This window comes from Pezoporus wallicus, unplaced genomic scaffold, assembly GCF_028554395.1.
Source record: "Pezoporus wallicus isolate ANWC-B61680 ecotype Strahan unplaced genomic scaffold, APGP_CSIRO_Pwel_v1 contig_4722, whole genome shotgun sequence".
NCBI lineage: Eukaryota > Metazoa > Chordata > Aves > Psittaciformes > Psittacidae > Pezoporus > Pezoporus wallicus.
The window spans coordinates 7,295,645-7,321,728 of NW_026641840.1; the positions used below are offsets into that span (position 1 = coordinate 7,295,645).

General features: G+C 40.4%; 1 protein-coding gene across 2 annotated transcripts in view; it reads right to left on the reverse strand.

The window, feature by feature from the left end:
- Window positions 1-26,084, reverse strand: part of TMEM117 (transmembrane protein 117) — a 227,018-nt gene that overhangs the window by 107,622 nt on the left and 93,312 nt on the right. For both annotated transcript variants that reach the window (XM_057425587.1, XM_057425586.1), the window contains exon 4: window positions 17,155-17,254. In XM_057425587.1, coding sequence (XP_057281570.1) covers window positions 17,155-17,254 — 100 coding nt within the window. The remainder of the gene's footprint in view (window positions 1-17,154; window positions 17,255-26,084) is intronic.

Here is a 26,084-nt window from a genome sequence, read left to right on the forward strand (position 1 = left end):
ACATAGCATAAGATAACCTTGGAAACAGGTAAAATCAATATAAATGGTAGGTTAGCAAAGAATGAATAAACATTGTAGACGATATAGGCACAATATGGCTTTGGTCATGCTAATATGATGATTCCTGGAAATTATCACAGGATAGGAGACTCAGGGAAAATCAATGAACCAAAGCTTTCTGTGGTTACAGGTCAGCTTAGTAATAAATAAGGTGTATTTGTTTGCCTTTATAGATTAGGACACTTTGGTATTAATAATACTCAGCTGTCTCATAAAGATTAAGACTGTTTTCTATCAGTAATGAAAGAATACATAAAAAGACTGTCTCTTGGGCACAGTGCTGAATCTGCACACACACACATACACACACACACACACACATAGAGGTTTTTATCTATAAATGCCCAGAGACCTAGTTTGAAATGAGTCTTGAAATTTAGGTAAGTTAAATATCATTTCTTCTTAACAGTTTTGGTAACTTCAAGGTAAAATTTCAAGTTCTAGAGGATAGAGTTATGCTTGTTCTCCTTACCATCCCTACAATCCTTGATTTCACACTGCTGTTGTATGTGAATTCTTTACGTTTTATTTGTGTTATAGTTCAATTTATTCACTGCTGCATGAGCATCAGACTTTACGTGAAGTACTTTCAAAGCTTCATGAGGAAAGCCTTGTTGTTCTGGAAATATTCCTTTACCTTCCTTAGTTCCCAATGGATGTTTGCAAGTAAACATTGCTGTGCTTTAACTCTGCTACTTTGTGTGGCAACTTCTGGCATTTCTGTATCCCCTGTATCAAGACACATAACTTGATTACCTCAAATGTAAACATCTATATCTGAGTAACCCTACAACTCCTTTATTACCAGTGGAGACAAATAAGTGGGTTTACAACATGATTCATTTTCAACATTTCAGATGTCAACTATATTCTAATGACTTAGCAGGCCTTTTTATCTCCATTGATTAAGATAGTCCAGAAAATCAGCTCAGATCAAAAGGTCAAAATCTGTAGCTTTCTGAATACAAATCATACCATTCCTATCACCAAACCTACAATTTGGTTGCACAAATACTATCTTCATTCTCTGGGTCAAGTATTAACCCAAGCCAAACACAAATATCCCTACTACTGCTATCATGAAGACCACATGGTAAATGGATAATTTGGGACTTTATTGTTAGGCAGTGTAAAGCCATACAGGTATAAAGCCTATTCCTCATCTGCTGTGGATATCCTGGAGGCCTATGAGAGATAAAAGGAAGTGTGCATAAAATATGTCTGCAGCCTGCAAAGTACGGACTTTCCTAATACAACACTTTAAGTGTTGCAACTTGAGCCTTACCTTGCAGTAATGCTGGATGTTTGACAGTTGTACACTGATGTTACCATACTTACATGATTTGTCCTCATTCTGACAATCCAACAGCTCTCTGTCCATTATGAAGTAGATATTTTATTGTCTAATAGTCCTACTCAGGTTGTTTCTTCACTATAAAATTTGGGTGTTGGGTGGTAAAACCAATTTTTGTGGCATTACACGGTGAGCCAAAAATTCAACCAGTGATCCATCTAATTGCAGATTAAGAGAAGTGGAATTCTGTCCTGATTCTTCACAGACAGTTTATTAGTATAAACTCCATCACTTTGGAACAGTTACACAAGCATAAAAGGAATGCAAGCAGAAAAGAAGATAGGACAGATGTCTCCAGAAATGGTTACAGAACAAACCTGCAGAGAAAAAAAAGCATGTATGATCTGGTTCATATGCACCTGAAACCAGGAGAAAGGGAAGCACAGCCCAGGGCATACACCACTTTTGGAAGCATCCCTTCACCTACATGAGAAACCTTATGATGAGAAACCTTATAATATGTTTTAATCACCAGCTAGAATAAAATCATCTCAGAGCAGCTCCTTAGCTTTATGTATCCCCAGTGCACATACATGCCATTTTAATTTTCCATAAAAGAAATTATTTTGTGTCTTGGCAGAGACAGATACCTTTTAGATACACTGGAATGCTGCCATCAATGGAAATACAGAAAACTTCACTTAAAGGATTTGAGAAAAACAGCAAGGGGATGAATACAAAGATGAGAGCAGGCTCTTCTCTCAGCTCCATCACCAGTTCCCTGCATGAACCAGACAAGCACCAAAGCATTTTCAACTGCAAGTCTGAGAATCTGCTGCCCAAAATAAACCTGTTTGTCATCATTTACAGTAATATAAAGATCAGTATAACTTTTTTGGAAGCTGTGGGTAATGCGTGATTAATTTGGCCCCAAAAAGCTTTATCTCTTCCCTTTTCCTTTACTACAGTTCCCTATTGTAAAACAGAAGAATATTAGCATACCTATCTCCATGAGCTGCTATAAAGATCAATCCCTAATGTCTGCAAAATACAGAACCTTTTTTATTACTGCCAGTGTAGGAGGCAGTGATCTCTTTTGTAATTTGGAGAAGCGTAGTACTGTAAGAAATTACAAAAATAGCTTTTAATAGAGGTTTTAAAGGTACTTACAAAAGTTTAAGTGAAACTCAACAATCTTTTTATCCATTTAAAAAAGTACTTCAAGTTCCCACTTCAAGTAATGTAAAATAGCCATAAAAAGAGCCCAAGACAAGATTAGAACCACCTTACTGAGTGCCTTCTATTACATGAAGTTTTAAAATTAGTTTTAATTCCAATCCATTGAAACTTTTTATTTTAATATCTCAGGTTTTAAGAAGCAATCGTGTATTTTCAGTCTGCTGCAGTCAGCAGAATTGCACCAGAGTCAGACTTGAGGTTTTGCAACAAACAGTTTTTGGAAGCTGACCTATCTGATTGTCTTTTCTACAGAAACTGTGTTTGAACATGTTGGATTTTCAGTGTTTCTTGAGCACAACAACAGGTATGGGTATCAGAAACCTGACCTTCTGGCTAGACTATCATAAACCTTATTTTGAAAGCTCCTAAGATTCCTCTGTTTTACACTCAATTTTTTACTGTCGTCTTCCATATATACAGGGTGGAGTAGTGATTTCACTCAATTTGATGCAGGTTTCTTAGCAGTGTGGATTAAGAAAAGACTTCTCACACCATATTACAACAAATTCATATATTATTCAGTACCACAAAGGAAAATTAATTCTCTGCTGCATTTACACAAGTACTTGCTTAATTGCTCTTCTGATATATTGTATTGATTTTCAGAATGCATGCTTGAGTTGACCTGTGGCAACATGGGATAGCATTTTTAAGGTACCATAGCTGTTGTGAGAATAACCTTCTTTCATTATTGGAATTTCATAATTCAGGTCAAAATGAATGGTATTCTGGGAACCTGGGCATTTAAACAATTTCTTTCTGGTCACAGTCTTTTCAACACCATCAGAGATGAAATCCTGACAATATGAATTTATTATTGATTTTTGGTTATGGTGATTACATTCTAAGGAATGTGAAAAGAAAAGCATCAAAAAACAAGACATAAGCCTATACAGAAGGGAAATAGACATCAGATGCACCTCCAGCTTTTTCCAAGCTTGTAATAAAGTTTATCATGTGAACGCTCATCCCTCAAAATAATGCATTCTAAAAGTAGCAATAATCTCTTCTTAGTTAACCAGTTTCAACCATGCTTCCCTTTGTAGAGAAGTATGGATCTTATACATCATTTTGTTAGGCAAGTGTGCTGTGATACGCTTTTCATAATAAAACATACTTTTTTTTTTTTCCTTTACAGAGTTTCTAATAGTTCATTCTACAGACCATGAAGGAATTCAGAATTAAAGAAATGCTTTGCTGTGTACCACTGCCATCTGCTGCTAATCTCTCCCTGTGGATATATAAGCTCTTATTTCAACATATATTTAACCCACTAAAGAACTTCAGCTGAATTTGTATGGTCAATTCAATATTCATTTTATAATAGTTATCAAACAACCTCTTCTCATTCCATTATAAAGCTTCTGATAGCACATCTTGGCAGATTTACTGAGGTAATGGCTTTAGTTTCAGTTCAGTTTTTATAAAGAAAGAAAATTATTTTCTTCTGCAAGTCAGTGAAAAAGGTTTGTGCTTTCAGTCTCATACAGAACCAGACTGTTCCAGAGAGGAAGTGTCCATCTTAGAGACTTCAACAATATACACGCTTGCCATCTGTACTCAAAGATCTTCAGTAAGAGCATGTTATTTCTAGAGTCCCACTTCTGCAGCACTTCTGACACCCACTCGTTCACACCATTTCTAAGAAGTACATCATGTCAGAATGCAGAATTGCTGCATAGTCACTTTATTTTATAGGTACTCTGACTTCAGTTTCTAAATACATGTAACCAAGGTATATCAAGATCTGCTGCATAAATACCATCAAGAACCAAATACATGAAAAAGAGCAAACAAGGCTGATAAAGAGGAAAATACAGGACCCTGAATCTCACTGATTTATAACTGTATGGCTAATTGAATATCCAAAACAAATCAATTGGACAAGATTTGAGTTGCAGGAAAATGTATCTTCTCCCATACACCTTGCCTTTTGAAAAAGATGGAGCCATATCTTTCATCTACAAAATTTGGAGAACAGAATAGCTCCCATAAATATTTGACATGATCCTTCATGCATTTTTAAAGCATCTCAGAACACTGGGGATTTCAGAACAGCTATTGTCACTGTTCTGGAATTAAAAAAAAAAATATATTGTCAGAATAAAATGCACAGATAAGTCTGAAATAAAAAGGAAGCAAGAATTTGGCCTCAGTTTCATGTTCATCATAGTCAGAAGACAGTCACCTTAACTTCTAAGGACATCACTATATCATAATCTAGGTGGATAGTTTTCAGCTTGCCAGCTCACATTCCCCCATGTCTGGAATAGTCCAGTTCCTCATGCCATACACACAGGCATACATGTAACATGGAAAAAGACATCACAGAACCATCACTAGCTAGCAAAATCAGTGAGGCATGTTGTGCCCACGGAGGATCCCCAGGCAAGCTGCCATAGATCTTCTGAAGACTTTGACAGAAATCTACTTTTTGCATTATCTGATTTTCAAGGGGTTTTGGATGATATAAGGGAGCACTACAACACCGAAGTAGGAAACAGGCTTTCTGTGTTTAAATAGTGAAATGCATTAACAAACACAGAATCTGACCTGCGCTGTAATCCTAGCAGTCCTCACAAGAGACAGCGCTGTTTTAAACTTCGTATCAGAAAATCTCACGATAAACGTCATCAAAAAAGTAAAGAGATTTCACTTTTCCAGTCAGAGATCCAGATTCTCAGGAACACAGCTTGTGTCAGGGCATTCAATACTAAACCTGTAGCATCTAAACAGTAAACACCTGTTTCACTTTCCTGAAGCTCCTGAGCCTTCTCCATTCTGCCTGTGCTCCACTTCACCCCAATGAAGAAAAGATGCACCTTGCTCCTCTATGATTTGCTTTTTGCCTCTTTCACTTCCCAGGAGGAAATATTTTCCGTGCTTTGATCATAAAAAGGTCACCTAAGCAGTTGGAACAAGTAAGCTTTACAGTGGCTCCCACTGACAGCAACTTTTAGTTGTTGAAGGCTTCATGGAAAATGTACCTCTGCATCCGCTTTCACATGCTTTTTCACCCTCCCAGAAACTTTAAGAGAGTACTGCATTAGCTTTCACCGGGAGCATCTCACAATGACCAGAGGATGAATGAGTGGTCTTCTCCAATACTGAATTCCTGAATTCACTGGAACAAACAAGTTAGCTGGATTTTTTCCATGACCCTACACCCAGAACTATGGAAGAACAGCATGTATACAGATAACATGTTTATGTTGTCTTTAACTTAGGCTAATTAGAAAATGAATATTAAAAATGCATTTCTTCCTCTTTTCCCTTAATCAGGAAACTAATGGAAAATTGTTTCCATTTCTGGAGGGCAACTACAATCCTCTCCACTTACTAACATTTTTGTCCTTCTATTAAGACCTCTTTAGAAGCAGTCCCAAGTGTTGCTTTTATATAAAAAATTTCAGCTTCTAAAAAGTGAAAACAGGTTAATAACCAGCCACACGACTATTCAAAACAACTCAGTTCATATGTGAACTTAAACTATTGCTACATCATCATGGCAGTGCAAAAGAGCTGATATTTCTGAAAGCGCACACTGCTGCTCTATACAGCTCCATTAACTTTCTCTTTGCCTGCAGGATATCCAAAATAACTAATGTTTACATAACATCTACATCATCTGCAAACACAAGATGAAACAGTTCGGGAGAGGTAAGAATAAATGTGGAAAATTAATTAACACAAGGCCCACTCATCTTAAAGAACTCCAGTTACAGGAAAACCCCTTTTTACCCTCAGTTGTTACTTAGAGTGTGGTTGAGGCTGGGCAGTAAAGCAGCACATACAGAAACAGTGAGACTACCCAATTAACTAGAACATCAATTATGGGCAGCTGTATATGGCATAAAGCCTTACGAAAGAATAACGATAGCTCTACATGGTCATTTGGACAATGCTAGGAGCATAGACAATTTTCAGCTGGAAATTGCAGCTTGAGCTGTAATTGAAATAGAATCACAGAATGATAGAATTGTTAGGGTTTGAAAGGACCTTAAGATCATCCAGTTCCACCCCCCCTGACATGGGTAGTGACACCTCACACTAAACCATCTCACCCAAGGCTTCGTCCAACCTGGCCTTGAGCACTGCCAGGGATGGAGCATTCACAACTTCCCTGGGCAACCCATTCCAGTGCCTCACCACCCTCACAGTAAAGAATTTCCTCCTTATATCCAATCTAAATTTCCCCTGTTTAAGTTTTAACCCACTGCCCCTTGTCCTATCACTACAGTCCCTAATGAAGAGTCCATCCCCAGCATCCCTATAGTCCCCCTTCAGATACTGGAAGGTTGCCATGAGGTCTCCACGCAGCCTTCTCTTCTCCAGGCTGAACAGACCCAACTTTCTCAGCCTGTCTTCATACAGGAGGTGTTCCAGTCCCCTGATCGTCCTCATGGCCCTTCTCTGGACTTGTTCCAACAGTTCCATGTCCTTTTTATGTTGAGGACACCAGAACTACACACAATACTCCAGGTGAGGTCTCATGAGAGCAGAGTAGAGGGGCAGGATCACCTCCTTCGACCTGCTGCTCACGCTCCTTTTGATGCAGCTCAGGATACGGTTGGCTTTCTGGGCTGCAAGCGCACACTGAAGCCAGCTCATGTTCATTTTCTCATCAGCCAACACCTGCAAGTCCTTCTCCACAGGGCTGCTCTGAATCTCTTCTCTGCCCAACCTGTAGCTGTGTCTGGGATTGCTCCGACCCAGGTGTAGGACCTTGCACTTAGCATAGTTAAACTTCATGAGGTTGGCATCAGCCCACCTCACAAGCGTGTCGAAGTCCCTCTGTGTTCCTCAATGACAGGAAGCATCTCCACAGCAGTCTTGTAAGAGGTAGCTTGTTGTCACCATGATCATTCATGATGGTCAGTCTTAAAAAGCAGGGTTTAACTTTTTGGATATGTCAGTTCTTCAAAAACATTATGTGGATTTCTGGCATTGTCAACTTAAAAAAGACATCCAGCTTGATGGCTACGCCCAAAAATATGAGATGAAGGGGGGAACAAAATGTATGTTAATTTCTTTGACTGTGGTAGAAGTTGGAAACTGAGAGTGCAAAGAATAACAAGTTGCTCTGTAGTTGGTTTTGTAGTTATTCTGTATCATATCCGGGAAGAATATTCATACTGGAGAAGAGAAACATCCATGTATACTGGTATCTCATACACTTTACTGAAGAAGTATCCAAAAAAGATACTTCCATCAAAAGATGCAGCAGTGAACAAGTGCCAAGGCTGAAGCACTGGGCGCACAGGCGACTTCAGCACCCAGCTCAAGTCACCATTGGAGAACATTTTAATTAGTTCCACCAGAACATTATGTTTAGCAGGGTAGAAGAAACTATTTGCTCTCCCCCTAAAGAATACTGGGTCAAGACTGCTACCTTCACCTGCCAAAGTGAACCTTGACGGACAATCTGCAGACTTTTGGTTCCAGTAGAAAATGTCACATCGTCAGGACTGAGATCTGAAAATGGGTGAAGAACCTGACTGAGAACGGAACTGGGAACCTGTGATGATTTTCAGATAATGGAACAGAATGAAACAGCCCTGTTCTCGTGGTAAAACCATTCACCATCAACCGCGCTGCCCGGTGCAGAAGCAGAACTAACAGTACTTTTGAGAAAGGGATCCAGATAGCACAGAAATGGGTGTACAAAATCACAAAAAAATGTGTGTATGAGTTCACAGTCCTTAAAAAAATAGCGGGGGAAATCTCGCACTATGTGAAAGAACTCCTAAAGCTGTTTTTGCTTAGCAGCTGCCAGTGGCTACTTTGAAGTAAATCTAGGATTAATTTCAGCACCCAACTTCAGGGTTTCCAATTCTTACTCTTGAGCTTTGAGGCAGAGTTGGCTGTGACCTTCTTCTGAAGAAAATCTTGAGGTCTTTACTGTAGATATAGCAAGTGCATGTTTTAAAGCCCAGAAAGTGGTTATCGACAAAGATACCTGCTGCGACAGTGAGTTGAAGGAACTCACCAGCTCGGAAAGAGATAGGGATGAAGTAACACCTCTGGCAATGCCTGATCAGAATTCAAATGAAAAGGTAACAGGGGAATACAAAAAAAGATCAAGCTTGGCAAGGCACATGATCATAATCTAGAGCATATGAACAGATGGCTACACCATCAATCCATGAATAAATAATAGTGCAATCTGACATGATGGCATGATTGGATGAACTCAGATGACTCCAGTCACACTCCACCTCATATAACTAAGTACCAGCCATGAAGCAGAGCAGGATGTGAGCACACTCATGCCCCACAAAACTGAAAATACAAAATTAGCAGGCCTCAAATGACTGGATATGCAAACAGCCACCATGTTGATGAATTTACATGTGAGTTATTACCTGGAGACAGGACCATTAGTTACAAAATGGCTCTGCAACTGGACTGGCCCTTACGAAGAAAGACAAACAAAGAAATAGAGATGAACAAAAAGGGCAACTGGCACTGTGTTTTCTCCTATGAACGGAAAGAAACATGTTCCCACAAATACTGTTACTGGTTACATTCTTGTGGAGTCCTGGCAAGTGAGTTTACTAATGTGTCATCCACTTTGCTCCTTCCCCTTCATGCTTCATAGTTTAATTTCCACTACTGAAGTACACTAGAGTTGTTAGCCACACAGTACTTCAGATGCCACCGAAAAATCAGTTACCCTTCCATTTTGTCATTTGATATGTCTGTGGAACAGAAACAATCAAGAAGATTGACACAGATCATAATCTGAATTGCCATGCCCAATCCTTGACAGAGGCTTGAATTAGTAAAAGTGTCAGTCATTCAAGACTCTTGACTCTCCAAACTACTTGGAATGTGCATCAAAATGGTGGACACTTCACTGCTTGTAAACAAAACAATACATTGTGCCTCGCTGAACAGAATTTCCTAGACAGAAGAATTACTTTTTAAGACTCACATAAATTTAGAGTGAACATCCATGGCTACTCTTTCAGTTGAAAAGTTACATACAAAATCCCAGAAAATGTATTATCTTTAATGTTACATTTTCTTTCAGCGTATTTTTAATACTGGTGGCCTTCCCTGTACTAAAGAAGATTTCTTTGTTTTAGTCAGATTAGCATTCTATCTGCTATCTGTTTTCACCGCAATAGTTCAGTGTGCCTGCTATTTTCACCAACGTGATAGTATTTGCAGCTTCAAGGTTGCTCACTTCGTTTGAACACACCCTAGCAACACATACGCATTATGACAAAAAATAAAAGTAAAGAGGTATATCAACCTAGTTTCTGCATAGTTGAAATGAATCCTTCATTCTTCTAGGATGTTGCCAGAGAGATAGTCATGTCTCAGAGCAAACAAGGACAAGAATAATCTCTCTTAATGGACACTAGGCAAGCACTTCAAAACCATTCCATAGTTTGTTTTCCTGTTTTGCAATAAAATGCTGGTCTTCAGGATCACAATGGCAACAGTCAAAAGTAAGTATCACCAAATACTGTTAAAATTCTTGCCTATAGCTTGCAAGCCACCAAAAATGTTTTAGTGGCAATAAGCAAACATTTATTCTTATTATAAAAATGACTAAAGAAATCAGACATAGCAGAATCTACAGGTACCAGGTATCTACCAGAAGATAACATCAAAAGATGGGTTTACTAAAGTGTCATGCATGTGCGACATTACTTCACCCTACACTGTACAGTATATTAGACTATTATGCTTCATATTTATATAGAAAGACCACAGCAGCATTTACAAGGTCAAAATGAAGAGCTAAGCAAGTGTACATTTGGGACAGTTCTATCCAAACTACAGCAATTAGATTGTGCCCACTGCCTGCACAGCATGGAAATTAAAAACAGTGTTTCTCAGCAAGAAGGTCAAGAAGGGCCCAGATTCAAAGAATGACTTTAGCAAACACTGGTTCCTGTGTCCAAAAATATTCCACCTAACTGTGAAAACAACAAAACTTGTTAAGATCTTTCCTGTTCAGCCTAAGAGATCCATAGACTATGTAAGCTTCCAGGAAAGGGAGGTTCTACTTCTGTGGCTCGTGTTCTCTGAAACATGTCATGCATGCACGCATTCAGAATGTAGATCTTACTACAATCAAAAACGTGTCTATCTTCAGGATAACATTAAGAGCTGTGTTCAGGCTTTGCTGACCATTCTCCTATGTGCAAGAACATGCAAAGCAAAATATTCCCACCTTAATTTTTTTCCTCTGCAAAATGGCAACCAGCCCATGAGACAAAAAGGTTTTTGAAGGAAAAGGACAGAGAAAATTAATGAAAATGAGGGAAAATGAGCATTAAAAGTTTAACTAATAGGAAAATAGCTCAGTCTTTACTGACAAGCCACATGAAGGTGAGTCCATACTGTCCCACACATTCATAACTCCTCAGCTGAGAATTTTTGTCTTTCATGGAAACAGCACTTTCAGGGCCACCCAGCATTGTCTGAATACCTCTTTCATGGCAGCAGAAAGCACTGAGACTGTGAAAGGAGTGCAAAGTGACTGGCTCTGTAAATATCAGGAATGGGAATATTTTAGAACAGGATTACTGAATGAGGTCAAGAAAGCACTAGGATAAAGGAGATGTGGTTGAAATAGCCTAACCTGAATTTCCTAAAAGGCTTTTAAAAAATCGCTCATCAAAGGCTTCTATGGAAACCCAACAGTCAGAGCTTTAGGGAAGGTTTTTATGTTGATAAATAACTGGCTTAAAGACAGGGAACAGAAAGGTAAATAGGTTAGCCAGACAGCTCCTGCAACGGAGGGAGGTCATTAGGGGAGTTCACAGGGATTTGTGCAAGGGATGCAGTCGTTCATCACATTCCTAAGCAACCTGATAAAATGGGTGAGCAGTGAGGTGAGAAGGGTTTATAATGATATTAAGTTATGCACAGTAATAAGGATGATGGCTTGCTGACTGTGAAGAACTGAGAAAAGTGCTCATGGAAGTAAGTCCCTAGGCAATAAAGTGACAGATGAAATTCTTTGTAGATGAATGCAAAATGATGCATAGGGGGCAAAATAATTCTAGGATCATTTATTAAACGATTGGCCCTCAACTGACTATTATAGCTCAGGAGCAAGATTTTGAGGTTATTAAAATATAGTACCATGAAAACATGCTCTTAGTGCCCCATATTGTCAACACCTCCCCTTCCTAACAAATCTTAGGAACTATTGGGAAAGGAAGAGAAAATAAGAGAACATTATTATACCACTGTAAAACAAACAGTTCCTTCACCCCTTGCATGCTGTGGGCAGTTGTCATCTCCCTGTGAAGAAGACCATAGCAAACCTGGTGAAACTGCAAAGAATGGCAATAATCAAATATATGCAACAGCATGTATGAGAGACAACTTACTAAGCTAGAGATCATCGGTTTGAAGAAGGGATGCATTAGAGTAACTATAATATATGTCTACAAAATCATAATCAGCAGGGAGAAAACATACAGGGATGAAGTGTTTGTTGTCTCTTCAGTGAAAAAAAACCAACCCTAAGGGCATCAAACTAGCTTAGCAGGAAACAAGTTAAAACAAACAGAAGTATGTGACTCCTTATACAGTGACCTCCGGAACTTGTTGCCAAATAATTCTGTGGATGCTGAAAAATGTACTGGGCTAAAGGCGAGATCAGGCAAGAACAGGGAAAAGACATTCATCAAGAGTTATTATATACGCAAAACTGCATGCGTTTGGAGAGAGGTTTTAGAGGACACTACCATACATGACTGGCTTGTTCTTACTTGCCTGGTAGGTTTCTGCTCATAGTCGCATTTTAAGGCAGGACGAGGTTGGATGAATTTTTGGTCTGACCAAGAATGACTCTTATGTTCTCACAGATGCAGCCTGAGTTCTAGCATGGTGCACATGACAGAAAGTTATGGTTTAGGAGTCTGTAGACTTACTGTGTGCTTGTATGGCAGTAACCATTCACTTAAACCTGTCAGCTCTTGATGTTAATAACATCAAGGACGACGTGGACAGGCTTCAGCCCTCTAGAGTGTTCTTTATGAGCCAGCCACAGGCAACTCCCGCTATTAGATACACTGTGACCAGCCATGTAAGTCATGCTAGTCTCATGGGAAAATATAGAATCCTCCATCACCAGAGGATGAAGATAAAAAATCCCAAACAGAGAAATCTCAATGAAAAGAACAGAAAAAAATCTATTTCTTTCAAAACTAGCACAGCTAGAACACATACTGGTGCGAGATTTATCCTCTGGAATTACAAGACTGAAAACCTGGTCCATTTGGCCAGGTAAGCACATATTCTGGAGCATTTTCAGCGAGCACTGAAAATCTCAGAGAACAGAAAATTCTTCTCACAGGACAGATAAGCTTTATCAAGGGGAGCAGCATTCTACCACAAGTTATATGTTACAATGTGTAGGCATGCTCACCTAATGAATTGACTCTTTTGCCTGAAAACTGCACAGAAGCCCAGGCAACTTGTTTATATGGGCTCACTGTCCAGTTCCACTAATGAGGAAAAGTAGGTGTGGATTCATCACTTAGTAAATAACCTTCTGGAATGCTTATATTGTGTCCTGATAAGAAATCTTAGGTAGAAGGTCTCTAACTCCATATCCATTCAGGAGGACAGGATGTGTCTATGTCAGTCCTGGATAACGGGTCAGTGAAACAAGCTGCGACCTATCAACCTTCCATCCAGACTACATTGGAAGTACTACTTACTAAATTCCTACTAATTCCTCTGCTAAAATGATGAAAGACAAAAATGGTCCTCATGTTCTTCATTGTCTCAAGCGAGGAAAAAAAACTGAAATCAAGTGAAAGTGTCAGGAATAACAGCCAACAATCGTGACATTGATTCAACTTACACTCTAAGACACTGTGCCAAGCACTGTGCTAAAGCGCAGTGCTGAGAGAAGTCTTGGCTTCTCCTTTTTAAAAAGAACATGCTGGTACAGATTTGGTAAATACTAGTTTCATGAATAATAAATTAAATCATCCTTTACTTCATCACATCTCTCAATGTGATACAAGTATTATTCATAGTTCAGGGCCAATATGTAGTCTGTGGAGAGCCAAAAAAGCCATCACCCAAAGTGGAGAGCAACAGTTTTGACAGTCTAAACGCCAACACTGCCAGGGAAGAACAAGGAAAGCAGCCAGTTGCACCACACCAGGAGGCTGTGAAAAAGAGGAGGTTCTCATTGTACCCTGCCCTCTGTGTCAATGCTCAGTGCCATCCACTCCTGCAGGAGTGTGCCTTACCGCACATGCTCAGGGCTGTGTCCCTCACAAGAACACAGCTGCAGCAGGCTGCTCAATTGTACAGAGAGGGGTCAGGAGTCCACCCGACTCTAATCATGAGAGATTCTGCTCTGGAATCAGCTCCTTCCTCAGCTTTCTTACATTCTCCCAGAAGGTGGCCATAATTGCTAGTTTATAGGCTTGTCTGGGTGGAATCCAACCTTTTTTCAAAGCTATCCTGCTGTGCTCAATCCTATGGTGTCTTCCTCAAAAGCACTCTCCATGAGAACAGAATGCACATTTTATCAGAGCGGGAGAGCATGTCAAAGCAGGTGCAGAATATACTTCCTTGGCTTCAAAGAGGAAAAAGTGCAGAAAGGGGGTTGGTATATTGAACCCATTCTCTTCTTCACAGCATTATTTAGAACATCTAACACTACAGATTTCAGCAAAGACAAATGTTAGTAGCAGAAGTTCCTGTCCAGAGGCCCAAAGAAGAAGCTCCTGTGCACCCATGGCATGGCCCCATTCTTACTATACACAATGGAAAGAGCGTTGCTGATTTTACTAGGAATTGAGTCAGACCCTGTCACCAAACTAGTCAGTGAGTTAGAAAATGTTGAGGTGGAAGGCTCACTTCTGCCTTCAAATCCAAAACAATCAGCAATCCAAAACATGTTTTCCCATTTCAGGCACTTTCCTGACTTACTAAGCCTCTCCTTGCTGTACTAGGACAATATTATTGTTTACTGGTTAGTCATTTTTATAATGGAAACCCATCTGTTCTGCTTTATTCCTGATTATTTCCAAGGTTCCCAATTAAATACGGAATAAGTTCCTAATTCCAGTATGGTTCAAATGCACTGAAGTGAAGGCTCCATCTGCTTTTTCATCTTTTCCTTTGTAGTCTAAGGGTGGGTGGATTCTTTACAGAAACTTCTTAATTATTAGAAAACATAATCATTGCTGTGAATGGGAAAGATGTGCAAAGGTTCCTTTACAGGTTTGCTTTTCTTTCCCATTTACAAACCGGAATGGAGAATTACGTAAAATATAATAATCCCACAGAAGACTTATGTCACTTTGATATCAATTCCATGCTGAGCTTTAGATGCAAACAGTTAAGCAAATTCAAAGATTAGAAACAATAGGATAATTTCTGTTCATAGAGAATAAGACTGCTAAAGTTAGACTCTTGTGGAGGTTTGCACGTCCGATCGCCTCTATTACTAATACCTCTCTACCTGATATTGTAGCTTTTTGATGTTCCTATGCTTAGCTGCCGTTAAATACTGTAATTTCCACTGATTCGCACACTTTGCCTATAGATTTGCCCTTGCAATCTCACTATTCTCTTTTGCTCTGAAGATCTAAATACCAATCACCAAACCTCTTAATTGTCCTCATGCAATCAAAGCATGTCCTATAACATCCTGAATCTCCAATCCCACGCCTTTTCCTGTTCCTAAAAGCTAACAGAACCAGCCTAGTTTACAAATAGTCTCCTCTTTTCACACTGGCTCTTTCATTCTTCGGTGATAACTCCATCCACCACTGTAATCTACCATCCGCAGTCCAATTGTGCTTCCATTGCTGAAAAGACCCAAGAGGGCTTTGAGTACACAGAAAAGGATTAGGATTCTGATGCCTCTTGAATCCAGCCATTTCCATGCTTTGTATAGTGCTGCATGTAACAGTTTTTCTCAAGGAAGTGAGAAAAGAGGAACTGAAAAAATTGACCATTACCTAATAAAGTGCAATTTGTATGCAACCTACCACTGGAGTGCTATGTCACACATGTATGAAGAACATGACCCCTCTTAATTCAGTTTAGCTTGTGCAGCATCTCTCCTTTGATAGTGGGATAAAGCTGTGGAATCTCAAAAAGAAAAAGGGTCAAGCTAAAAGTATTCAGAAGTAGCCATGCATTTTATTCATAAGAAATCCACATCAATTGCTAACACCAGTCAATGCATCAATTCTGCAACATCCATACTATAATGTATGTGGCAAATGATTTGCTCTGCACTTGCTTTCCATAGCCACCATTTCACAGAGCATAATTTGTCTTGGACAAACCACTGACACATAATGAACAACATGCTGAAAAAATCTTTGATGCTTTTTCTCTTTCTTCTGTCTGTTGTACAGTATGTTCAAAATATGTGGAGAAGATAAACTGACAGAAAACTGGATGACCCTACTAAGACTTCCCATACAGTCGTACAGACTATAGTCTTGGCATCCTACAGTCATTCCTACAGTGTTTTCTCCTAACACATATCACAGTCGTAAAATTTATCCACCTTGTCCTGTTCCTTTGCTTACATCAGAGATTATTACAGTCACTAAGTACATACAGTGCTGAGATTTTTTTTTCTAAAACTTTTCATGTGATGTGTGATAAACATTCACCATCAAGCAACGCTCCTACTGCTAATGAATTTGTCTAAAATTATGCTGATTCTTCTGAGTAAACAAACAGAGGTATCAATAAATCATTAGGGAAAAAAAAGAGATTCATTCAAACCAATTCTGCTTAAAAATTGTGGACTTTTTCTCCAATTTAAAATAATGTCATAGTCATAATTGCTAAAATTCTTCCCTACGCTAATCACAAAAACCTAATCTTACTAAAAAATACAATGGAATCAATTTTTAATTGCTTTGTGTTTAAGAAATGCTTTTCCTGAACAATAAAAACATGTGCACATGCTTCATTTCGTTCCCAGTTAGCTGTCATTTTCTGGTTCTTTTTCACTAAGCTGATCTCTGGGTTGCCCATGTTTCAGGAGGGAACCTTTATAACAGTGATAATCCAACTGAAGGCTTCGTACTTCTAAATCCTTAATTAGAGGCAAACTTAATCTGATAATTTCATACCTTCAAATTCTGGGATGTAACTGGCTTGCTTGCTCTCTCTCATGTCCATTGATCTTTGTCACATCTTTCAGTCTAATTTTTCTTCTTTTTTAATCCTTTTCATTAGACTTGCTTACCATAAACCGTTACTCACTGTTTCACCAGATAGCAGTTCATGGTGCTTTCCATAACAAGGAAGGTGAGGACTGGTGCTATCCTCGCAAAAGTCAATGGCAAAATTCCCACTCACAGCAGAAGAAATGAATTGTTCCTCTGATACATTGTAACTGAAATGTTAATGCTGGACTCCCAGCTAATTAAGCGCCCTGCCTTATGCTACTTTGCCTTTGTTAATTTTCTGCTCGTCTGGCTTGAAATACTTGAATACTCCAAGAAATTGAGTTTTCTGTCTTCTCCTCTTTCCCTTGAAACCAACAAGCACATTTCTTTTCTTTTAAGATGTAATATTGTATTTCTTACCATCCATGCTGTGACAAAATCTCCCATCCAAGTCCCAACTGCAGCTACCTTCATAAAATTTTCATTCCTGATGCCCATGAAGTCTGTTATAATGTATGCACTGTGGAAACAAGAACACAGACTGTAAGCTATACGCATTTGCTTAATGCAATTATAAAGAACTTGCTTTAGTGGCAAAACTTATGACTAGCTGTGAAAGATTTCCTGTTTTTTCATAATCACTTTTTCTGCTATTATCTGAGTCTTGACATCAAACTGGACCAGGATGGGTCAACTCCAATTAGAAAAGGAAATGCAGATCCGTTTTTACAGCCCATATCTCTTTTGAAGGTGCTAAGATAATGATAGAAAAAGGCTTTAGGATTATGTAAGGCTTTTGGAAATATAAACCATTTTATACTTTTTATCTCTTCTTTTGTACAAATGGAATTGCAGCATTCTTGTAAATGATGACTTTGCAAAATCTTTATGGAGATAAATGAAAATCTTTTGGTTCTCTTTAAAAAGATAATGGAGCCACTTGACTTTTCCCTCTACCAGTTATAGAACCACATGTTTTTTTAACACAACAGTATAAGCAAGCTTTGTAGAATTTCAGTGAGATATCACTGCTTCTGGATTTATACTATGTGTTTTCATAGGTTGTCGTAGTTTAAACCCAGTCAGGTAATTCGTTCGCTCACTTCCCCCCCCCCCCCTTTCTTGCCCTCCCCCTGCTCTCGGAGGGACGGAGAGGAGAATCAAAAGAATGCAACTCCCACGGGTTGAGATAAGAACAGTTTAGTAACTAAGGTATAACACAAATCACTACTGCTACCACCAATGATAATAATGATAAAGGAAATAACAAGGGAACAGAATACAAGACCTCACCACCCACTGACCGATAACTCGCCCCCCAAGCCCGACCAAGCTCCGACCGATACCTCCTCCAACCCTGCAGTCTCTCAGCCCTTCCGGCTAACTCCCAGTTACATCCTGGGCATGACGTGCTGTGGTATGGAATAGCTCTTTGGTCAGTTTGGGTCAGGTGTCCTGTCTCTGCTTCCTCCCGGCTTCCCCTCCTCCCTGGCAGAGCATGAGGCTCACAAAGTCCTTGGCCAAACCAAAACATCTCTATCAGCTCTGTTCCCGAGCCGAAAGTCAAAACACTGCACTGCACCAGCTACCAAGGAGGAGAAACATGACTGCTACTGCTGAACCCAGGACATTATCCACCCCTTATTCCATACCATTCACGTCATGCTCAGTTCCCACATTTTCAATATACCATCACTCTTATCTTAGTGCATGGACCAGTCCCTATAATGCTGCCGAGTCCATCTGGTCCACGATGGCAGGCTCCATCTCTTGTAACAGTCTTCCAGAGCAGGAGAGACTGTGTGCAGTGTTCACACTCGTGAATAACTAGGGCAATACTGTCCATTGATTGCTAAGTCCACCCCTCGATCATGAGTCCATCTCTATGTTGCATCTCTGCTCTGATGGCCTGAAGTGCCATGGGCCCACCAGGCTCAAAATAATTCACTGTCCCCTTAAGCAGTTTCTGCAGCTTGTTGCTGTGGACTCCATACAGCTGCCTTCCATCTCCGATGCTTCCAAAGCACTGGAGGGGCCCAGTGAACTAGATACTTGCCCATATTGTCACACACACCCTGCCACTCATGACTGTCCAGCCTTGGAGAAAACCTCTTGGTCCCCCTATATTGTTGTCTAACCCCAGACAAGACCCAAACCTGACTCTGCTTAACTTTTGAGATCAGACAAAATGGTTGTGGGTAGCACACAGTCTGTGTGTGTGCCAACATGCTAATCCCCACCACAATCAGCAGGCAGGTCCCAAGGATACCCAAAGGCCATTCAGAGCCTTCAGAACTCTCAGTTGATGCTGCTGTACTTGTCACTGGGGCTGGTGTAGCTGCTGTGTTTGCCGGCTCTGCCACCGCCAGCTTCTCTTTTCCTGAGTCCAGCTCTTCCTCCTCTGCCTTGCCGGTAAATGCTGCGTGGTCTCCTGCATCCTCCTGGGGCTCGGCGGGCGGCTTCCGGGGGATGCTTTCGGCCGTCGCGGGGCTCGGCTTGGCCCCGGGGCTCGGCTCCTCCGCGGGGCTCGGCTCCTCCGCCGCCTTCTCCCGCTGCTCGGCAGCCGCCTCCTTCTGCTCCTCGACCGCCCCGGCCTCCTCCACCGGCAGCCGTCCCCTGGCGGCCTTCGGCCCCGCTCCCGCCGCCGCTTGGTCCCCGGGGCCGCTCTCCCGGGCCGCTTCAGCAGCCGCCGGCTCCCGGGACCGCTCCCCCCCAGTTCCCCGCAGCCTCACGAAGATGGAGAGTAGGGTGAGGGCCAGGACGGTGAAGAGCAGCCGGACGGCCAGGTACAAGTCCACGGCCACGTCCGTCCCGCCCTGCTGCTGGAGCCCCCCCGTATTACAAGCCATTGCCATAAAGCACAGTGAGACAAGAACCTTAGCCCAGGCCCCACACTTGATAAACACTATCACAGCAAATACCGGCTCTACGTAAGTTACAACGGTCTGAAGCTGTGAGATCAAGAAGAACAACTCTGATACCCAATAAATCAGCATTGTGACGAATGACTATTAATCCAGTCAGATCTGTCGTTATCTCAACCCTTCGTGCCCCACGTTGGGCGCCAAAAGGAACTGTCGTAGTTTAAACCCAGTCAGGTAATTCGTTCGCTCACTTCCCCCCCTTTCTTGCCCTCCCCCTGCTCTCGGAGGGACGGAGAGGAGAATCAAAAGAATGCAACTCCCACGGGTTGAGATAAGAACAGTTTAGTAACTAAGGTATAACACAAATCACTACTGCTACCACCAATGATAATAATGATAAAGGAAATAACAAGGGAACAGAATACAAGACCTCACCACCCACTGACCGATAACTCGCCCCCCAAGCCCGACCAAGCTCCGACCGATACCTCCTCCAACCCTGCAGTCTCCCAGCCCTTCCCGCTAACTCCCAGTTACATCCTGGGCATGACGTGCTGTGGTATGGAATACCTCTTTGGTCAGTTTGGGTCAGGTGTCCTGTCTCTGCTTCCTCCCGGCTTCCCCTCCTCCCTGGCAGAGCATGAGGCTCACAAAGTCCTTGGCCAAACCAAAACATCTCTATCAGCTCTGTTCCCGAGCCGAAAGTCAAAACACTGCACTGCACCAGCTACCAAGGAGGAGAAACATGACTGCTACTGCTGAACCCAGGACATAGGTATATGTTAAATCCAAAAGAAGAATTTCTATTCTGCTTAAATAATGCAACACATAGGATTGAAAATCTCAAGCAGTAGTTTAAATTCTACTTTCACGTTCACCAAGATGCTGTAAGGATAATTAAGAAGGTAAAGTTACCTGTGCTGAATTAAAAACATTGTGAAAAAATCATGGCTTTTAATATACTGAATATCCTTTGCGAAAAGTCTTTTATAGTGTTTAAAAAGACATGACTCTCCTCAAGAGATAACACATTGAATAACGATAGCAATTATATCTGAGCTTCCCAAGTGGTATCTTTGTTTTTAAGATATCTGTAAACATTGCTTATACAATGTTATGCCTATTTAAGGGTGCACTCAAGTGACCTAGCTGCATGTAATAACTTTCTTGAACATTGTGTTATCCATTATTCAAATTCTACCCCTTCTAGAATCATAGCATCACACCATCATAGAATGGTTACGGTTGGAAGTTCCAAGCAGGGACACCTTACACTAGACCAGGTTGCTCAAGGTCCTAGCCTTGAACACTTTCAGGAATGGGGCAGCCACAACTTCTCTGGGCAACGTGTTTTAGTGCCTCACCACATTATATACCAAACGTTGTAATAATTAGGACCTAACAGACCATATCCCTGCAACTGGATTGGTACAAGCTGATTCCACTTTCTGGGGCAGTCCTGTTAAAATCTAAATGTATGATCAGGACAGAGGATCTTCCTAGCACAAATCCATGCACAGCACCATCTCACTTCTTAGATAAAAAGTTAATATGCTCTTGAGTAGAAATATTAATATCACTTCATTATATACATCATGACCTTTCAGCTAGTATGTCACTCATAAAAACACCATCCTTTTTTTTGTCTGTTGAACAGCATATAAATGCTGGCTCAGATTTTCTGCTGCAATTAAAAATCAAACCCACATTTCTGTCCAAGCTGGGGTTAATAATGCTGCATGTAGGCATGTAGATAATAAGATCATTGATAATCTAAATTCACTGTGTTGTAAATAAGGATGTAAGAATACAAGAAAAGCTACACTGCACAGGGTTAGCCTAAAGTCTTCCTCTTCTAAGGTCTTGTCTCCAGGAGAAGGCAACAGCAGATACCTAGGGAAGACTGTGAGAACAGGCAAGCACATCCCTTACAGATATACTCTCCCAGACTCTTTATAACTGGGAAACATTTGTAATTCCCTTTCTTCCTGGGTATGCTGTTTTTGTAACATCTGTGAAGGTGAAAAACTATCAAGTCTGCCTTCCTAACAAGCTCACTCATTAACAAAGAAGGGATGACAATAAATGTCAGATGTAAGGATGTCCCCCCAAATCAAACAATATCTTTATCTTTTTCATCAGCATGAAACACATACAAAAACCACTCACCTTTTTATTTCCATTTCTCAAACGCATTATACAATCTCATATGCATTATATATGATCACAGGTGTACAGAAACTAAATAAACAATTGCACAATGCTCCTGAGTAACAGACCACTTGGGTAACTCCTACAGCCCCATCACATCTAGTGGGGCTGCCACAGCCACCCATGGCAGGCTGATGTACAGAAGATCCAAAAATGTTAAGAGGACACTGATCACTGAATGTAGATATTAACAAGTAGAAGATATATCAAACCAGACATAAGCTATTTTTTTTTTGATGGAAATTGAAATTCTGCATGTAGTCACTTGTTTTTATGAACGTCAGAAGTACCTGAAGGCTTATAACAAGGTCAGATGAGCCGAAATACATAGAAAAGCCTTGAAAGCACCAGATCACCCTAATAGTCCTTTTTGTAATTTGAAACATGTGCATTTGAAACACGAAAGCATCCAAGAAACCTAGTACAAACTGTTCATCCTAGTCTATAAGTAATTAAGGCCTAAATTAAATACATAAATTGACAGACTATTTGAACACTTAAGAGTTAAAATAGCATACTAGTATAAAGAAACTCTTAAGAACAACCTATGCATATCTTCAGTGCATTTACTGTTTATAATACACCTACAACCTTTTATGAAACAGGGAAAATATTTTTAGCACTTTCATTATCTTATTAGAAATACTAATGAAATACACTGCTATTTTATTTAATATTAGCCTTACATCCTGTGTCTCTTATGCTCTCTGCAGTATTATTTTCATTTCAAAGCACAAAGAGAAATTGATTTTTTTTTAAATATAGATTTCTGGCTGCTAAAAATGAAGAAAAAAAAAACAGCTCCAGTTTTAATGTTCAGGTTTAAATATAAATGAGAGTGGCTGACATTTTCGAAAAAGCCATGCTTGCCTGATGATGTTACCAGGACGTATATTTTGACAGTACAAAAAGTAACATTGCTTCTATTGTGGAAATATCCCCACTTTTTCCTAGCTTTAGCTAGCGATTAGAGCAGTTTTCATTAATTGGTTGGTCTGCTTCCTGTCTAGGACCCTCTCTGAACCCTGCAGGAGGGCTAACAGCTGTTCGGTTCCAGTTAAATGGTCAGCCCAGATTTTCTATGTCTTGTCAACAGACAGACTTCTGATTTCTTTGCTGTACTCTTATACCATAGCAAGACGCATCCACATTGCATGAATAGCGCAATCTAAGAAAACACTGAGTGGAAAAACACAGGAGCACATAACAGTAAAAAAACGCTTCAGAAATGGACAGGATAAGTGTAAATAGCTAAAGCCTGAGGGGCCAATAGCTGTGAATATTACAGACAAAGGACAAGTTTGCAATTGGGATTTGGGACAAACCCACTGTTAATCTTTGACAGTAAGACGGCAAAGAGAAATTTCCCTAGCTTTGCAGCTTCCAGTCTACCATCATAAGGTGGTGCCTACATCCACGTTGTTGCAAAAGATAAGTCAGTAACAGTGAGTCAGTAAAAAGATATATAAGATCAATGTGTTTGATCACTTTTCTGGAGTTAGCAGATGTGTGTGCACAGAAAAGACGAAAGAGGGAAAGAATAGCACCAGCCCAGAGAAATTTTCTCTGGGTTATATAATATCGGAGCATTGCTTTAAAGAAGGCTGACACTTTAGCAGCTGCTAAAATGGCACACAATCTGAAAGCAAATGGGATGTTTTAAATTTTAAATTGGGTAAAGATAATAACACTGTGGTGTTATCAAGATCATTCTATGCACTGGAATTAAAGTCGTGGCTGAAGCTCAGTGCCGAGATGGTTTATTCTTGACCATCAAAGGAATCTAAAACTGGGATGTAGCTTGAATTTAGGCATATAAATTTAAGTGTACACCAGGGATCCACACTCTCAATGAAGCCTATTCAGAATAGTAAATGCAGATTAGATCATGATTTGTGCTTAATGCAACTGTGGATATGCTGGGTGAAGGATTTGTTTGCCTTATGTTATAGCAAAATGGGTGGCGTGTCAAAACAGCATGTTTACTTATCAGAAGGCATTGCTAAACCTACATGACTAAATAATTCCAGGTGCTGTGACATACCCTGGTCTCCAGATGATAATCCAAAGATATTTGGATCTCTTGTAAGGCCCATGACACATCTGACAACCCACACACATTTAAGTGAACCCTTGATCTCCATGGAATGCAATGACATCATAAACATAGGGAAAGTTTTAATTGCCTTTTAATGCCACTTTAGTGGCCTTGGTGCATCTTAACTACACTTCAGCTGGCTCTTTGTACACTCTAGGGTATCAGAGGCACTAGGCTGGCACATAGCACAAAGGGCATGTTCTTTACAGAGTCTACAAGAATAACATCCATAAAGAATGGTAATTTAAGGCTCTTCAAAAAGGAGGGGAAGCATACATATCTTCAATGTTGAGTGATAGAAGTCTGTACATAATCTGTATGCACTTTTGTGAGGCAGCTTTATTATCTGGCATTCTGTCTACATGGAACTTATCTTCCTTGGTGTACCTGACAAAGTGAAATATCTTGACAATGATCAACAAGTGACAGCATGGGAGTTCACACTGGCTGCAAAGAAGTATGTGTTTAGACACGGCACCCCAAGCTTCTTTAAATTTAGCAGAGGCAAAGAGTAGCAGAAAAATGAAAACATTCATAAAAGACAGCAGATACGTTCCTTATTCATATTTGCCACTCTAAAATGACAGAATAGCAAATGAGACACTTGATAGCACTTTGCTCAACTGAAAAGCCATCCTCTCCTGCTAGGAACTGATGTCAGAGCCACAGGGAACGAGAAGATACACAGAAACAAGACCTGCTGCCCTACAAATTGTTATATAATGAGAATGGCATAATGCATAGATACCTACAAACAGTACAGAGAGCACCACAGCTAGCTGTACAGTCCTTAACCATCCCCTGCACACACTTAAGAGATGAAACTTCTTCTGTAGCACCAGAATAGAATTAAAAGGCACTGAACCAGGAATTTTGCTTGATGAGGTATCAAAGAGGTAAGAGCCACAAGAAGCTCAGCAGGTTCATCTCCAAGACACAACAAAACTAGGATGCAAAAGCGCTTGGCCATAGCAAGACAGATGCATGGCAGAACACCTGAGACTAATGGACTGATGCTGTAACTGAGCACATGGTTTTTTTTTAAATAAGGCAACAGAACTGTGATTCTAAAAACCTCTGCTCATCAGCCTACAGGCCTGAGGGCTGCCTAACTTACTCTGATGACTTGGCTTTTAAAGCTCCCAAGCCATTTGAAGTTCTGCTGCTACGCATGTACAGGAGCTGCTTGCTCTCCACAGGAATAAGCCATTGGCTTCTAGCTCACATCCTGTATTGACTGACATCCGTAAAGTGGTTAATCCTCCACTTGGTTTGCCTCTGAAGCTCCATCTGTGAAGTGTTTTGCAAGCCTGCCTATAAGACAAGGTCCATTGAAAAATGCAGCAAATTCCATTTCTGTCTGTTAATGCAGAAGAGGTGCATGCATGTAGCTTTAATGGTAGGGGACACAAGAGATCCAATCCCTATTCCAAGGGACACTGATTCAATGCATTTCAAAGTTATAGAATTGCATCTCACTGTCGCTCTCAATAAGAAAAGTAAAGGTGATGAAAAACTCCTATTAGAATAGTATTATTTTTGTATATGTCACTCTCTAAGAGGATGAGAAATATGTATTTCAGTCTCCTGCAGACAAGGGATGAATGAGGCTGTGAATCCCATTTCTTGTACAACTATCGTCTTCCACACATAAAACAGGCATTCCCTTTCCACCACTTTTAGAGAAGTGGAATGGATGCCACTGGTCAGGATAGGAGCTTGGACTAGATCACAAGTACAGTCCCAATTAAGGTCCTTCAATCAAGCTGGGACAGGATATATTCCTGTCCTTCTATAGCTTCTTTACTGAAAATTGTAGAAGTTTCTTGTTCCCTGTGCGGGTTTTTAATGGATCCTGTAACAACAGCCCTCAAGAATTTGATGTCCAATAGAGTCTGGACTTCTCCTGAGGAAGCAGGATACAGATTAACTTTTGCCTAATGATGCTAGTCTTCCTAAACTGTCTCCATAATCAATGGATTTGACAGCTACTCAGAGTAGGATGTTCACTTAGGTGATTTTCACGTATGGCACCACTGTGGGCCAGCAGCTTGCTTCTAAAGAATTTGCAAAAGGTAACTTACAATGGCAGGGCTATTGCCAGGCGATGTGACAGCATGCACCACTCTTGGGGAAATCTTAAGGGTCTGAAATTTCAAGAGTATTAAGTGCCTCCA